We start from the raw sequence: 15,946 nt of genomic DNA on the forward strand, positions 1-15,946 counted from the left end.
CCCAGTGTATTCCCTCTGTCTGTGGGGGTGGGCATGGACTCCAGCCCCATGACACGTGGGGGGCACAAATATATCCTCATCCCTCATCTCCGGGCTTCACCCTGTTGCACTGAGGGAGGGGAAGGAGGCGCGGGGGGGGGGGGGGAGAGCAGTCTGGTAGGATTCCTGCAAGAGACTGGAGGGGTCCCATGCAAGTAACCAGGACACCTGGGTTCTTTTCCTGGCTAAGTGACCTCAGAGAGCAACTTCCCTTCCTCGTGCCTCAGTTTCTCTTCCTCTCCCCCTATGTGGTTGGGCTGAGTCCCATGGGACAGGCACTGTCCTGCCCCCATTTCTGGGCAACGCCCCTGGTCATAGGGGCTGAAACACAGCTGAATCCAGGGTGGTACCCAAACAGTTCACTAGGGGGAGCCCTGGGCCCAGCTATAGCTGCTGGAGCTTGAGGGGAGTGAGAGCTAGTGATTAGAGCAGGGAGGGTGCTGAATGCCAGGAGTCCTCACCTTTTCTCTCTGACCTCTGGCATGGTACTGCCTGGCTGTACCTTGGTTTCCCCACTGTTGGGAAGGAAACAATGTAACTACTGTGCTCCCAGCTACCTTGGGGATGGGGCTCAGGTTTGTGCACTTGTGTCTCCTCCTCAAGATGTGGCATATTCCCCCCCCTTCCCTTGGGCGTCAGTGCCTGTGGTTCATGCATACAATTGACCCTGACTCCATGCATGTTCTGAGGATGCTTCACCTACCAGCAGCCCCCCATTAGCACCTCCTGCTCCTCTCTCCCTCTACAGCCAGGCGTTCTGGGGTGCACAGGAGGCATTGGGGAAGCAGGGCTGGGGGGAAAGAGGTGGTGAGGGGGTGGGTCGTGGTGCAGAGTGGGCATCATGCACCCCCCAGCAGCTCATAAGTTTATACTCAGTTTTGTCAAAAGAGGGGTGGGACCCCAGTGGGGTGTAGAGAGCACTTTGGGGGTTGGGGAGCCCAGGTCTGATGGAAGGGCTCGGGATCAGGAGGCTGTGGGTCCAGAGGGCCAAATCCCAGCAGGAGAGGCAGCCTTTGCGGCCACATGTTGCACTGAAGGAGGGTTCCTCCCAGCAGCCATATGGGGCCTGTGAAGCTGTGACAGCCACACTTGAGGTTAGGGGCTTGCCAGGCCACGCCCCTTCATGTGCCAGGCCACAATCACGGCACGATGCGCTGCAGCAGCGGGGCTGGCAAGGGCGAATCAAATCCACACGTGTAATGAACCAAGAAAACATAAAAACCAGCCAGTGGTCCTGGGGCATCCTAGGCTACGTCTAAACTACAAGCCTCTTGCGGAAGAGCAAATGAAAATGGAGCACTCATTTGCATATGTCATGTTCATTTGCATTTCCTCTTCATTGCCCTTTTGTACAAGATGTTTTTGCACAAAAAACCCCTTTTGCGCAAGAGCCATTTGCAAAAATGTTTTGCGCAAAAACTTCTTGTGGAAAAGGGAAAGGAAATTGAAATGAGTGTGACATATGCAAATAGAGCACTCATTTGCATTTGCTCTTCCACAAGAGGCTTGTCGTACGGCCAAGGCCTTAGAGACTAATGTATGTAGATAGTCTCATGAGCTTTTGTGGGCAAAGAGCAGTGTTCTGAAGACGTGGATTTTGCCCACGAAAGGCCATGATACTGTACGTATTTGGTTAGTCTCTAAGGCTACGTCTACACTGGCCCCTTTTCCGGAAGGGGCATGTAAATTTCACGAGTCGTCGTAGGGAAATCCGCGGGGGATTTAAATATCCCCCGCGGCATTTAAATAAAAATGTCCGCCGCTTTTTTCCTGCTTTTAAAAAAGCTGGAAAAGAGCGTCTAGACTGGCCCCGATCCTCCGGAAAAAGTGCCCTTTTCCGAAGGCTCTTATTCCTACTTTGAATTAGTTAATTCGAGCTAAGCTAATTCGAACTAACTTAGTTCGAATTAGTTAATTCGAGCTAAGCTAATTCGAACTAAAAAACTAGTTCGAATTAGCGTTTTGCTAATTCGAACTAGCGCGTCCACATTAAGTGGACCCTGAACCGGGGTTAAGGAAGGCCGGAAGCAGTGCCGGCAGGGCATCAGATGAGGACTTAGAGCATGGAGCTGCTGTCTCAGGCTAGCCGAGGGCTGTGCTTAAAGGGACCTGACCCCCACCCCGGACAGACAGTTCTCAGGGGTGCCCCGCTTGCAAAGCAGACCTGTCTTGGAGTGCCCTGAGTGCCCACACTGGGCACATCACAGCACTCGGCCATCAGCCCGGCTGCACTTGCTGCAGGCTGCCATCTGGGGAGAGGGGGCAATTGGGGGGCTGCAGGAGAGCTTCCACCCCCAGAAGCCCACAGAGCCAGCCCAGTCCTCCCCATCGGGGGCGCGTACCCAATTCCTCCCTCACCTCCTTCCACTTACCCTTCCCTAGCCCCCCTATTTCCTGATGTACAAAATAAAGAAAACGTGTATTCAAAAATAGAATCTCTCTTTATTGAACAAAACTCGGGGAAACTGGGAAAAGGAGGTGGGACAGGGGAAGAGAGAGGCTGGGAGAGGGGAGGGCAACTAAAATGATCAGCGGTTTGGAACAGGTCCCATATGAAGAGAGACTAAAGAGACTGGGACTTTTCAGTTTAGAAAAGAGGAGACTGAGGGGGGATAGGATAGAGGTCTATAAAAGCATGAGTGGGGTAGAGAGGGTGCATAAAGAAAAGTTCTTCATTAGTTCCCATAATAGAAGGACTAGAGGACACAAAAGGAAAGGAATGGGTAGCAGGCTTCAAACTAGTAACAGAAAGTTCTTCTTCACAAAGCAAAGAGTCTACCTGTGGAACTCCTTGCTGCAGGAGGCTGAGAAGGCTACAACTAGAACAGAGTTTAAAGGGATGTGAGATCAAGTCATGGAGGTTGGGTCCATGGAGTGGTATTAGCCAGGGGGTGGGAGTGGTGTCCCTGCCCAAAGTTTGTGGAAGGCTGGAGAGGGATGGCATGAGACAAATGGCTTGGTCACTGTCTTCGGTCCATCCCCTTCAGGGTTCCTAGGGTTGGCCGCTGTCGGCAGACAGGCTACTGGGCTAGATGGACCTTTGGTCTGACCCAGTACGGCCATTGTAAGCTCAGGGCTCAGGGTCGGGGGTCTCAGTGGACCACCTTGATTTTCATGCACACATGCTCCTGGGTGGCCAGGCTGGCAGCTCTCCTGCCCTAGACGGCCACTTTCCTGTGCCTAGTGTAGAGGTCGTGGACGAGGTCCACGATGTCCGCACTAGACCAGGCGGGTGCCCGCCTCTTGCGGTCCCGGGCAAGCTCCTGGGAGCCGCCAGCCTGCCCGGGAAGAGGGGGAGGGCTGGGGGGCATCGGGTGGGTGGCTCGAGCCGTGCCAGGTGCAGGGTCTGCTGGCTGGGTGCTGGCAGGCTTGCACCTGGCACGGGCACCGTAGCCAGCCCGTGCCCCTTTAAGGGGTCTGGGGCCGGGAGGGGGGCAATAGAGTTTCTCTGGTGTTGGCCAGAGTGGCCACCAGGGAAAGCTGGGGAGGGCTAGCCTCCCACTAGTTCGAATTAAGGGGCTACACACCCCTTAATTCGAACTAGTAAGTTCGAACTAGGCTTAGTCCTCGTAGAATGAGGTTTACCTAGTTCGAACTAAGCGCTCCACTAGTTCGAATTAAGTTCGAACTAACGGAGGGCTAGTGTAGCGCCTATCAAAGTTAATTCGAACTAACGTCCGTTAGATCGAATTAACTCTGTAGTGTAGACATACCCTAAGGTGCCACAGGACTACTCATTTTTAAAGTTACAGACTAACATGGCAACCCTGCTGAGACTGGAGAAAACTTGTCATTCATGTGTGATTTGAAAAAAAAACCCCTGAAACCCGCTTTTATTGGCAGAGGTGCCAACTGTCAGTATTCACACACACTGACTTAGTGGCAGGGTGGAGTCAGCTAAAAGTTGCATAGTGTAGACTCATATACCCTTAGATTCCCTGCCGGCCCCTTAAAAAACCCAACAGTGTGTGCATGTCTGCCCGTGCAATGACATCTGTGTGCATTTACATGTGCACACACACACAAACTCACTGCCTGTGCATTGACCCCCAGGCACAAACCATGCCAGAAGGGTGGTGCTGAGTGTATTCTGTCGCTCCCATTTCCCCTTCCCCTTACAGAAGGGAAGAGGACGGAGGGGGCGGGGGGAGGGGAGAGGAGAGCAGGGAAAGGGATTCACGGTATCAACTTCTGAGCAAGTATTTTTATTGACAAATGAACGGTTCCTTATGCAAACTTCCAGCTGCCCCCTGCCAGCCCAGGGCACGTGGCCTGGTTGTTCCCACTCAGGCTGCAGGGGGAGCTGGGAGAGAGGCACTACAGGAAGGCCCGGCTCATCAAGCTCCCAGGGCTCCTGGGTTCTCTGCCCGGCTTGGCGAGGTGAGTGAGGGCTGGTGCATTAGAGCGGGGGAGGGCAGGGGCCAGGACTCCTGGGTTCTCTGCCCGGTGGCAGCTCCTTCCCAGTTTCCAGCTCTGCTACACCAAAGCAGTGCCAGGACCCCAGAGCTCCCAGTGGTCAGAGTAGGGAGCCCAACTCAGGCTGCCCTATGGGGCAGGAGGCACCATGTGACTGACCCCTTCGTGCATCCTGGTGCCCTGGTTGTGGGGCCCAGCCACCAGGATGAGAAATGCGTCCCTGGGCTCCTGCCGGGGTGATGCCCCTATGAAAGGGGTGGTTTGTCAGTTTATTTCTATCCACAGCCCCATGGCCCCTCAGGATTTCTCTGCTGCAGGGAGGTATCTCCCAGGGCTATGCTCCGCTCCCAGCTTCCTCTACCTGCTCCTAGCCTCTCACACCCGCTCTAACCAGTAGACCCCACTTCCCTCCCAGAGGTGGGGCGAGAACCCAGGCATCCTGGCTCCCAGCTAGTCAAGAGGCCGGACTCCCTGACCCATGGCCCCTTTAGCCTGGGCACCCACAACCGGCCGTGGGCAGGGCGGAGAGGAGGGACACCCCGGGTGCCTGTGCCCAGTGGATTTCCCTGCCTGCATTGCATCTCACTTGGCCTGCTCTCCCCACAGCCCACGCCAGGATGGGGCCCCTGAGTGTGCTGCTGAGATGTCGCTGGGTGCTGGCACTGTGTGTGGCCGTTACTGTCAGCTTCAGCCTCTCTGTCATGTGGAGGCTTCAGAGGTGAGCGAGTGGGCGGCTGGGAGCCAGGACTTCTGGGCGCTCTCCCTGTTCCGGGAGCGGAGTGGGGGCTAGTGGGTGACAGTATGGTGGGGATGGAAGCAAGGGTGCCTGGGTTCTCTCCCTGGCTTTAAGAGGGTAGTGGGGGCTACTGGTTAGAGCGTGGAGGGGTGGTGGGCAGAAGCCAGGATGCCTGAGCTCTCTCCTTCAGCTGGTGTTAATCTCCCTGTGTTCGCCACAGCCATTCCCCCCTGCCGGTGGAGTCGCCCTCTTTTGCTGGTACTGTCGCTGCGTCTGAGCCAGGGATCCGCTGGCCCTGCTCTCTCCCGGCCCGTGTGGGAAACTCCAGGTGGGTAGGGAAGGGGCAGAGGGGAGGGGGATCCCATGGGGCAGAGAATGAAGTGCTGACAGGGCTAGGAGGGGGATGTTTGTGGAGCTGTGGGAGGGGGAGGGATAGAGGCTTGGAGCAGGGAGAAAAGGAAGTGCCCCCGGGGGTATTTCCTGTCTTGAGTTAACGCCTTATCTTGCTTTCCAGCCCCGATGCCCTGGTGATGGACGCAACGCAGTGCCAGGCTCTGGGTCGGAACTTGACCAAGGGGGCCTTCCCTGTGAGGCAAGTGTGGTGTGGGAGGGCAGGATGCTCGGGGAGGGGGCATGACCGACTCACAGGATGGAGGCTAAACTTCCCCCTCCTCCTGCGTTGGCCCAGGCTCTCGGAGAGACCCACTGAGCATGCCCACCCTGGGGCCTGCTTCCTTGTTGATGGGCCAGGTCCCTTCCCCTGTCTCCCAGCTGGCCCTGGGCAGCCATGCAAAACACAAGGACATAAGAATTGGCCACACTGGGTCAGACTGAAGGTCCATCTAGCCCAGTATCCTGTCTGCTGACAGAGGCCAATGCCAGATGCCCCAGAGGGAGGGAACTGAACAGGTAATCATCACGTGATCCCTCTCCTGTCATTCATTTCCAGCCTCTGAAAAGCAGAGGCTAGGGACACCATTCCTACCCATCCTGGCTAATAGCCATTGATGGACCTAACCTTTATGAATTTATCTAGCTCTTTCTTGAACCCTGTTAAATTCCTAGTCTTCACAACATCCTCTTGCAAGGAGTTCCACAGGTTTACTGTGCGCTGAGTGAAGAAAAACTTCTTTTTGTTTGTTTTAAACCTGCTACCTATTAAATTTATTTGTTGACCCCTAGTTCTTATATTGTGGGAACAAGTACATAACTTTTCCTTATTTACTTTTTCTATGCCAGTCATAATTTTATAGACCTCAGTCATATCCCCCCTTGGTCTCCTCTTTTCAAAACTGAAAAGTCCAAGTCTTTTTAATCTCTCTTCATATGAACCTGTTCCAAACCCCTAATCATTTTTGTTGCCTTTTTCTGAACCTTTTCCAATGCCAGTGTATCTTTTGTGAGATGAGGTGACCACATCTGTCCTCAGTATTCAAGATGTTGGCGTACCATGGTTTTATATAGAGGCAATAAGATATTTTCTGTCTTATCCTCTATCCCTTTTTTAATGATTCCTAACATTTTTTGACAGCCACTGCACACTGAGTGGATGTTTTCAGAGAACTAACCACAGTGATTCCAAGATCTCTTTCTTGAGTAATTGTAGCTAAATTAGTCCGCATTATATTGTATGTATAATTGAGATTTTTTCCAATGTGTATTACTTTACATTTATCAACATTAAATGTCATTTGCCATTTTGTTGCCCAATCACTTAGTTTGGTGAGATCCTTTTGAAGCTCTTCACAGTCTGCTTTGGTCTTAACTATATTGAGCAGTTAATATGGGGGAAATTGAGGCACAGTGGGAGGGGGGTGTCTTCAACGATGATGGACAAGTCAGTGATTCTCCTTCTCCTCCCCAGGTCAGATAAGGGCTGGCCTCTTAGGCAGCTGCAACTGCTGCAGAGCTGTCCCTGGGCACATAATGCCAGTGTCCTGGACCAGTACAGGTACTCCCACCTCCACTGCTCCATCCCCCACTCCTTGGCTATGTCTACACTGGCAGCTTCTTGTGCCGGAACTGTTTTGTGGAAGAGTTCTTGCGCAAAAGTCTTCCACAAGAGCACGTCTACACTGGCATGTGCTTTTGCGCAAGAGCGTCTATGGCAGTGTGGACGCTCTCTTGTGCTAGAAAGCTCTGAAGCCACAATTGCTCTTGCGCAAGCCGTCAGCGTGGATGTAGCCCTTGTGTCTTTCCCTCCACCCCTGGGAAGGGGGTCCGAGGGACAGAGTCCTGCGGAAAGGACACAAACCACTTCCCATCTCCACATGGCCCTGCTCCACTCCCCATCCCACCATGCCCCAAACCCCTTTGTCCCACCCTTCCCATGGCACCTCTCTCCCCCGCGCAGGGAGGAGTTGGGCCGCTGCTGTAATGCCTCCGCCAACCTGGTGCTGACCTTCACCAACACCCTACTGGGCTCCCATATCATCTACGACGGGCAGCAGGCCAAGAAGCTGCAGGTGAAGGAGGAGCTGCAGGAGATGCTGCCTCAGGTAGGGGGTGCTGGGCTGCGGATGGCTGGCAGGGGCTCAGTGCTGGGTGCTCCATCCCAGAGCTGGCTGCATCTCAGTGCTGGGGGGGGAGTCTGTGTAGCCAGATGCCCCACCCCAGTGGTGGTCGCATCTCAGCGCCAGGCGGGTGGGTCTCTGTGTCACCAGTTACCCTGCCCCAGAGGTGGCTGCATCTTGGCATCCGGAGGGAGGCTCTGTGTGTAGGGTCTGTGCATGGTTGATGGCTGCTGACCCAGGTCCCTTCCCGAGCAGGACTCCCCATTTCACAATGCACCCTATGAGCGCTGCGCTGTGGTGGGGAGCGGAGGAATCCTCCGCAACAGCAGCTGTGGCTCTGAAATTGACCATGCCCAGTTCATCATCAGGTAATGGCGAGGGGAGGAGGGGGAGCAGCTATACTGGCTGGAGTGGTCTCTACAGGGTGGGAGGTGCACGGATCAGGGGGTGAGTGGTGCAGGGATCGGAGTGTGGGGTTCATGGGTCAGGGTGCAGGGATCGGGGGTGGGAGATTCAGGGTTTGGGGTGGGGGCAGGGATTGGGGGGATGCAGGGACCAGGGGTGGGGAGCAGTGTTCCTGCTAAGATTTTCCAGCCCTGAGCGGAGTGAGTTTTGGCTTGTGTGCCAATATTGAGGTCATGTGGGCTTGTGCGGATGGGTGCCATTGTGGCTGTGCTCCCCAAGAGACTCCCTCAAGTCACCCCCCACCCACCTTGTAGGGAGAAGGTGATACCTCCCCCTGTCCCCCACCCCAGGAGCGCTGTTCCCTGGGCAGCCTGTGTGTGCAGGGTAGGGGCTATCCCAGGCTGCTCCCCGCGAGGCTGCTGGAGGACCCCATCTGGTGCTGGGGGTGGGGCAGTGACATGTGAGAGCGGGAGGCAGAGCCTTGACCAGCCACGCGGCTCCTCCAGAGCAGGAACCGACCGCGGGGCTCTGCAGAGGAGGTGGGGGGTGGAGAATTTGTTATGCGTGGCCACGCAGGCGCACAGCTCAGAGGGAACTGTGGGGGGGAGGGTTCATGGATTGAGGGGGACAGGAATTGGGAGATTTGGGGATTGGGGGATGCAGGGATCAGAGGTGGGGGACAGGGACCAGGGGGTGGGGGATTCAGGGATCAAGGGGAGCAGGGACACTGCTGCACTGTATGAAGAGCCCCTGCATGATGCACTCTGAGGAGAGAACAGGGGAGCCATGGGAACCCCCAGTAGCTGAGGAGACCGCTGGTCCCTCAGAGCCCCCCCCTCCCCCACACTCACGCTGCTGCCTTTTTCCCAGGTTCAACATGCCTCCCTTGGGCTTTGCTGAGGACGTGGGCACCAAATCAAGCGCTGTCACCATGAACCCCAGCATCCTGCATGCCCGGTACCAGGGGGCGGGAGAGGAGTCCCTATTGGAATATGGGGGCAGGGAATTGTTACCTGTGGGGTGGGAAGGGAGGTGTCAGGACTCAAACCTACAGGGGAGGGAGGATGGGATTAGATACCAGGCCCCCACAGCTCTCCAGTCAGCCTTGGGCTCCCCAGGGATTTAGGGTAAAGGAATCATAAAGCTGGAAGAGACTCAGGAGATCATCAAGTCCAAGGCAGGACCAATCTCAACTAAATCAACCCAGCCAGGGCTTGAGACTTAAAAACCTCTAGGGAGGGAGATTCCACCATCTCCCATCCCAACGCTTCACCCCCTCCTAGTGAAAGAGTTTTTCCTAATATCCAACCTAGATCTCCCCCACTGTAACTTGAGACCATTGCTCCTTGTTCTGCCATCTGTCACCACTGAGAACAGCCTTTCTCCATCCTCTTTGGAACCTCCCTTCAGGACGTTAAAGGCTGCTATCAAATCCCCCCTCACTCTTCTCTTCTGCAGACTAAACAGACCCAACTCCCTCAGCCTCTCCTCGTAGATCATGTGTTCGAGCCCTCTAATCATTTTGGTCGCCCTCTGTTGGACCCTCTCCAATACGTCCACATTCTTTCTATAGTGGGGGCCCAAAACTGGACAGTGTTCCAGATGTGGCCTCACAAGAGCCAAATAAAGGGGCATAATCACTTCTCGAGATCTGCTGGCAATGCTCCTCCTAATGGTAATATGCCATTAGCCTTCTTGGCTACAAAGGCACACTTCTTGGCTCAGTGCCAGCCCCCAGCTCTCCAGTTGGCTATAGGCTCCGCCGGGGATGGGACAGAGGAGACTGAGCGATGCGGTGGCCGCAGGAACAGGGCTGGGACCATGGTTCATGGGGGAATCTCTCCCTGCCTGCAGGTTCAGGAGCCTAAATCACCACCGTGGTCCTTTTGTTGAGGCGGTGGGAGCCTATAGGGCCCCCCTGCTCCTCATCCCGGCCTTCAGCTTCACTGGCTACATGCAGGTCTCGCTCCGGGCATTCTACGCTCTGCAGGAATTCCACTCCCCAACACACGTCCTCTTCATGAACCCCAAGTACCTGGCGGGGCTGGACAGGCACTGGCGGAACCGCGGCCTCAACGTCAGCCGCCTCTCCTCCGGCTTCATACTGGTGAACGTCGCCCTGGAGCTGTGCCGGCACCTCACCCTCTACGGCTTCTGGCCCTTTGACAACGACCCTGACGGGCGGCCGCTCTTCCACCATTACTACGACAACCGGCTCCCAACGCCGAATGTTCACAACATGCCCGATGAGTTCATCCGCTACCTGGGCTTGCACCTGCAAGGGGCGCTGCGGCTGCACGTCGGGCGCTGCAGGTGAGGGCCCGGCCTGTGGCCGTGCACCAGATGCAGAGGCGACAGCGTGGCTGGAATTACCTCAGGAGCACGGATTAGCTGCAGGTCTCATCATGGGGATCTGAAATGAGTCCCTGCGCCCCTCAATTCCATCTCCCTCCCTTCCCCCCTTAGTTAGCAAAGACTGATTCATTAGGCATTTGTTAATTTCCATGCATTAATTGGCTTCTGATTAGTGATCTGAGATGGGCAAAGTTCATTAATAATTAGTACTCTGACCTCCTTTACTCATTATTTCATTATCCCATTTCCTTAGCTGTCCCTTGTCGGCTGGCCTGCTCAGAGCCATTGAATTAGGGCAGTTCCTTTATTGCCATGCGTAAGTCATCATCTCTTCATTGTTCTCTAATGATCATGGTCTGTTGGTCACTCATCCTCAGTTGGCAGCCTGGGGTGGGTGTTTCACCCTGAAGGTCCTTATATGCAATGAGTGAGACACCAGCTGGGTTCCACTAATTAGAGCTCATTGGCCAGCAGTTTTCATTCCAGGTGGTCCATGGAGTGCTCTTTCCTGGACTCTTCCTTTCTTGCTTAGTCATTAATCATGAGTCATCATTCCCCAGGAGCTGCCCCAGTGCTGGGTGACTTGTAAACTCCTTCCCCACCCTTGACTGTGTTTATTTAATCATGGGTCAGCACCAGGCTGCGGGTGGAAGGTTTTTTTTAGGGTCTTTTCACCCGGCAAGTTTGGTCCCTGGTGGCTTTTGCAGTTGACTATAACTGTAATGACCCGGATCACTTGAAGCCTATGGGCGAGGCGAGTTGTGGACTAAACATAATGACCCATAGGGTCCCTTCCAGTCCTCTGGGCCTATGATACCAGCCTTTTACTGCTGCTGGCCAACATCAATCACCCCAAAGACCCAGAGGCAGCGTCCGTCCTTAGAAAGGGGCAGGCTTCCAATCCCGAGGAGCATGCACTGGGGGAAAGTTGTTGAGTTTCACATGCTTATCTTGAAAAAAAAAACAGCAATCTAGGACAGGCATGTCAAATTGAAGCCTACTGGGGCCGCACAAATGAAAACTGATAGCTTTCAGGGCCATCACAGAAAATGTACTTCTATTGGAAAGTCATAATTATTTATTATTATAGATTGTTTTAAGTATATTTTATAATATGTTTTCAGGTCTTGTTTTAATATAATACAATAATTTGATGTGTAAAATTGTTATTTGCTCATATAAAATAATTTTTAATTTAAATATAAATGTAAGGTATTTTTTCATTTTTTATGTGATACATAACTTGTTTTGTTGAAATAAAAACAAGTATAGACTGTGGTTAATCAAATAGAACAAGCTTCTGTGAAAATTTCAGATACTTTGTAAGTTTGAGATTTTGCATAAACATATAATATTCATGCAATTGCAAAAAATTGACATATATTTATTGGTATAAAATTAATATACATTTTGTGATTGTATTTGGGATTAAATAAATAAAAAATAAAATATTAACAAAATAACCACTACCTCCCCCCCAGAGCCAGGTACTCCCATATCCCCATTCTAACCCAATCCCCCTCCGCTTCCCCAGAGCACTGCCCCCCTCTCTAACCCAATGCCTCCTCCCTCCCCCAGAGCCAGGCACTCCCAGCCCCCCCCCAACCTAACCCCTCCTCCAGAGCCAGCCCTCCCCAACCTAATGCCTTCCCCCTCCCCCAGAGCCAGGCACTCCCAGCCCTCCCCAACCTAATAGCTGGGACCTAGAGTTGCCGTTGTCGCCGTCGCCACACATTTCTTCCTCAGATGCGCAGCGCGCCCAGCGTAGAGCAGCTCGGCCGGCCGTGAGCAGCCGTGATCTGCACTCGGCTAGGTGCTCCGAGCGGCCAGTAGGCCGCACTTTATTCCTTTATAAAAATGTATAATAACGTTTAACATTCCTGTGGTGGGAAGAACACCTCAGCAGTCCAGTGCTGTGGTATTTAATTTCAAAAAGGGGAACTATGCAAAAATGAGGAGGTTAGTTAAACAGAAATTAAAAGGTACAGTGACAAAAGTAAAATCCCTGCAAGCTGCATGGACACTTTTCAAAGACACCATAATAAAGGCCCAACTTAAACGTATACCCCAAATTAAAAACACAGTAGAAGAACTAAAAAAGAGCCACTGTGGCTCAATAACTATGTAAAAGAATCAGTGAGAGATAAAAAAGCATCTTTTAAAAAGTGGAAGTCAAATCCTAGTGAGGTAAATAGAAAGGAGCATAAACACTGCCAAATTAAGTGTAAAAATATAATAAGAAAAGCCAAAAAGGAGTCTTAAAAACAACTAGCCAAAACCTCAAAAGGTAATAACAAATGTTTTTTAAGTACATCAGAAGCAGAAAGCCTACTAAACAACCCCAGTGGGGCCCCTGGACGATCAAGATACAAAAGGAGCTCTTAAAGATGATGAAATCATTGCAGAGAAACTAAATTAATTCTTTGCTTTGGTCTCCATGGCTTAGGATGTTGGGGAGATTCCCAAACCTGACCCGTCCTTTGTAGGTGACAAAGCTGAGGACTTGTCACAGATTGAAGTGTCATTAGAGGAGGTTTTGGAATTAATTGATAAACTTAACAGTAACAAGTCACCGGGACCAGATGGCATTCACCCAAGAGTTCTGAAAGAACTCAAATGTGAAATTGTGGAACCATTAACTATGTTCCCCAAGGGTCAGTCCTAGGACCAATCCTATTCAACTTATTCATATAAGATCTGGAGAAAGGGGTAAACAGTGAGGTGGCAAAGTTTGCAGACGATACTAAATTGCTCAAGGTAGTTAAGACCAAAGCAGACTGTAAAGCACTTCAAAAAGATCTCACAAAACCAAGTGATTGGACAAAAAAATGGCAAATGAAATTTAATGTAGATAAATGAAAAGTAATGCACATTGGAAAAAATAACCCCAACTATACATACAATATGATGGGGGCTAATTTAGCTACAACTAATCAGGAAAGAGATCTTGGAGTAATCGTGGATAGTTCTCTGAAGACGTCCACGCAGTGTGCAGCAGCAGTCAAAAAAGCAAACAGGATGTTAGGAATCATTAAAAAAGGGACAGTGAATAAGATGGAGAATACCTTATTGCCCTTATATAAATCCATGGTACGCCCACATCTTGAATACTATGTACAGATGTGGTCTCCTCATCTCAAAAAATATATAGTAGCATTAGAAAAGATTCAGAGAAGGGCAACTAAAATGATTAGGGGTTTGAATGGGGTCCCATATGAGGAGAGATTAAAAAGATTAGGACTTTTCAGCATGGAAAAGAGGAAACTAAGGAGGGATATGATAGAGGTCTATAAAATCATGAGTGGTTTGGAGAAAGTGAATAAGGAAAAGTGATTTACTTGTTCCCATAATATAAGAACTAGGGGCCACCAAATGAAATTAATGGGCAGCAGGTTTAAAACAAATAAAAGGAAGTTCTTCTTCACACAGCGTGTAGTCAACCTGTGGAACTCCTTGCCTGAGGAGGCTGTGAAGGCTAGGACTATACCAGGGTTTAAAAGAGAACTAGATAAATTCATGGAAATTAAGTCCATTAATAGCCTTTAGCCAGTATGGGTAAGGAATGGTGTCCCTAGCTTCTGTTTGTCAGAGGGTAGATGGATGGCAGGAGAGGGATCACTTGATCATTACCTGTTCGATTCACTCCCTCTGGGACACCTGACATTGGCCACTGTCGGCAGATAGGGTCCTGGGCTGGATGGACCCTTGGTCTGACCCAGTGTGGCCGTTCTTATGTTCTTAGGACTTTTGGGGGTAGGGGTGCACAATGAAGCCAGACATTATCATGTGGAGGCTAGATAGGTTGTTGGCTGGAATTTTTCAAGTCGCCCCTCCCCTTCCAAATACCTTTTTCTGCATTTTGTAGCCAAAAACCTTGACTTTTTGTGCATGTGTCCGTGTGTTAGTGAGTTAGCTGGAAATTTTAACTTTAGGTATGGTATGGGAATATGGGTGTCGGGGTGTAAATATCCCCCATTTTTCACCTTACAGACAAAATTTTACCAGGGGAATTGGTTCAGTTGTCCTCACTCCCCCTCCCCAACAAACACATCTTAGCAGAAATGGTTTTACGTTTTGATTATTTTTCAGCCAGAAACATTTTGAGGCTTCCTGTTCTTTTTGCCTCTCGTTTTCCACGTGGGATCGTTTGTTTTCTCGCTTTCCTGCCCTGCATTTCCACCAGACACTTCTTCATTTGCTCCCCTGCCTCACTTGCCCTGTCCTGTTTTGTCACTTGTTCTTTTCCAAGAGAACCATTTTGCTTATGGCGAGAACCAGGGCCGGCCTTAGGCCGATTTGTCTGATTCCCCCTGAACCCGCAAGTGTGCCGGGTGCACTGCGGGAGGGGGCGTCGGTCCTGGAGGAGAAGTGCAGCATCTGCCTGCGCTGCAGGAGGTGGGGGTGAGGGTGTTAGCTACCTCCGGGGCTTTGCGGGGGTGGTAACTGGGGATTTTGAGTGCTGTTTTTTTTTCTCAACCAAAATTGCTGTGGGGCCCTGTTGAAATTGTTCGAATTGGGCCCCAAACTTCCTAAAGCGAGCCCTGGCGAGAACCCTTTTGGGGTTGTTTTGCGTTCCTTGGGTACATCTACACTGCAAGCCTCTTTCAGCATAATCTTTTCCAGAAGCAAACTTCTGGAAAAGCTTATTTCTAAAGAGCATCCACATGCAAAAAGAGCAACAAAAAAGCAATTTGCTATTTCAAAAGATAGTGTCCACAGCGCTTGGATGCTATCTCGCATTGAAGGCCACCTGGAACCAGTTCATGCAGGGCATTAAATCAGCACTTGCTCCCGGGTGCTGCAGCTTGAAGCTGTCTGAGACGCGTGCTTAAAGGGGCCCTCCCCCCGGACTGCCGTTTGTCAGCTTCTTCTGCTTGCTTGCCTTTTCTTGCTTCCCTGCCCTGCATTTCTGCCTAACACTTCTTCATTTGCGCCCCCCACCTCACTTATTGCCCTGTCCTCTTTTGTCACTTTTTCTTTTCCAAGAGAACCCCTTTCTTTATGGCGAGAACCCTGTTGGGGACGTTTTGCTCTTTTAGGGTGGAGTTTTTCAATGTTTTCCCATTTCCTCTTCCTTGCAGATTTTTGCATGGCATTTCTGGGGTTGTTGGGTTGCAGGACAGTCGCAGGGCTGATCATAGAATCATAGAATAATAGGACTGGAAGGGACCTCGAGAGGTCATCGAGTCCAGCCCCCCGCCCTCAAGGCAGAACCAAGCTCCGTCTACACCATCCCTGACAGATGTCTATCTAACCTGTTCTTAAATATCTCCAGAGAGGGAGATTCCACCACCTCCCTTGGCAATTTATTCCAATATTTGACCATCCTGACAGTTAGGAATTTTTTCCTAATGTCCAATCTAAACCTCCCCTGCTGCACTTTAAGCCCATTACTCCTTGTCCTGTCCTCAGTAACCAAGAGGAACACATTTTCTCCTTCCTCCTTGTGACACCCTTTTAGATATTTGAAAACCTCTATCAT

The 15,946-nt window shown here is 51.5% G+C and overlaps 1 protein-coding gene across 1 annotated transcript; it reads left to right on the forward strand.

The window, feature by feature from the left end:
- The first annotated feature begins 4,156 nt into the window (after nucleotides 1–4,156).
- LOC106732464 (alpha-N-acetylneuraminide alpha-2,8-sialyltransferase-like) lies at nucleotides 4,157–11,853 on the forward strand. The gene is made up of 9 exons (XM_075907182.2): nucleotides 4,157–4,419; nucleotides 5,062–5,173; nucleotides 5,412–5,519; nucleotides 5,706–5,783; nucleotides 7,056–7,142; nucleotides 7,545–7,689; nucleotides 7,960–8,072; nucleotides 8,980–9,066; nucleotides 9,964–11,853. Exons 1-9 carry the CDS (start codon nucleotides 4,269–4,271, stop codon nucleotides 10,424–10,426), a joined length of 1,344 nt encoding a protein of 447 aa, XP_075763297.2. The 5' UTR covers nucleotides 4,157–4,268; the 3' UTR covers nucleotides 10,427–11,853.
- Nucleotides 11,854–15,946: the final 4,093 nt, after the last annotated feature.

The sequence above is a fragment of the Pelodiscus sinensis genome, chromosome 22 (genome assembly GCF_052426305.1).
Source record: "Pelodiscus sinensis isolate ZL-2025 chromosome 22, ASM5242630v1, whole genome shotgun sequence".
NCBI classification, from domain to species: Eukaryota; Metazoa; Chordata; order Testudines; family Trionychidae; genus Pelodiscus; species Pelodiscus sinensis.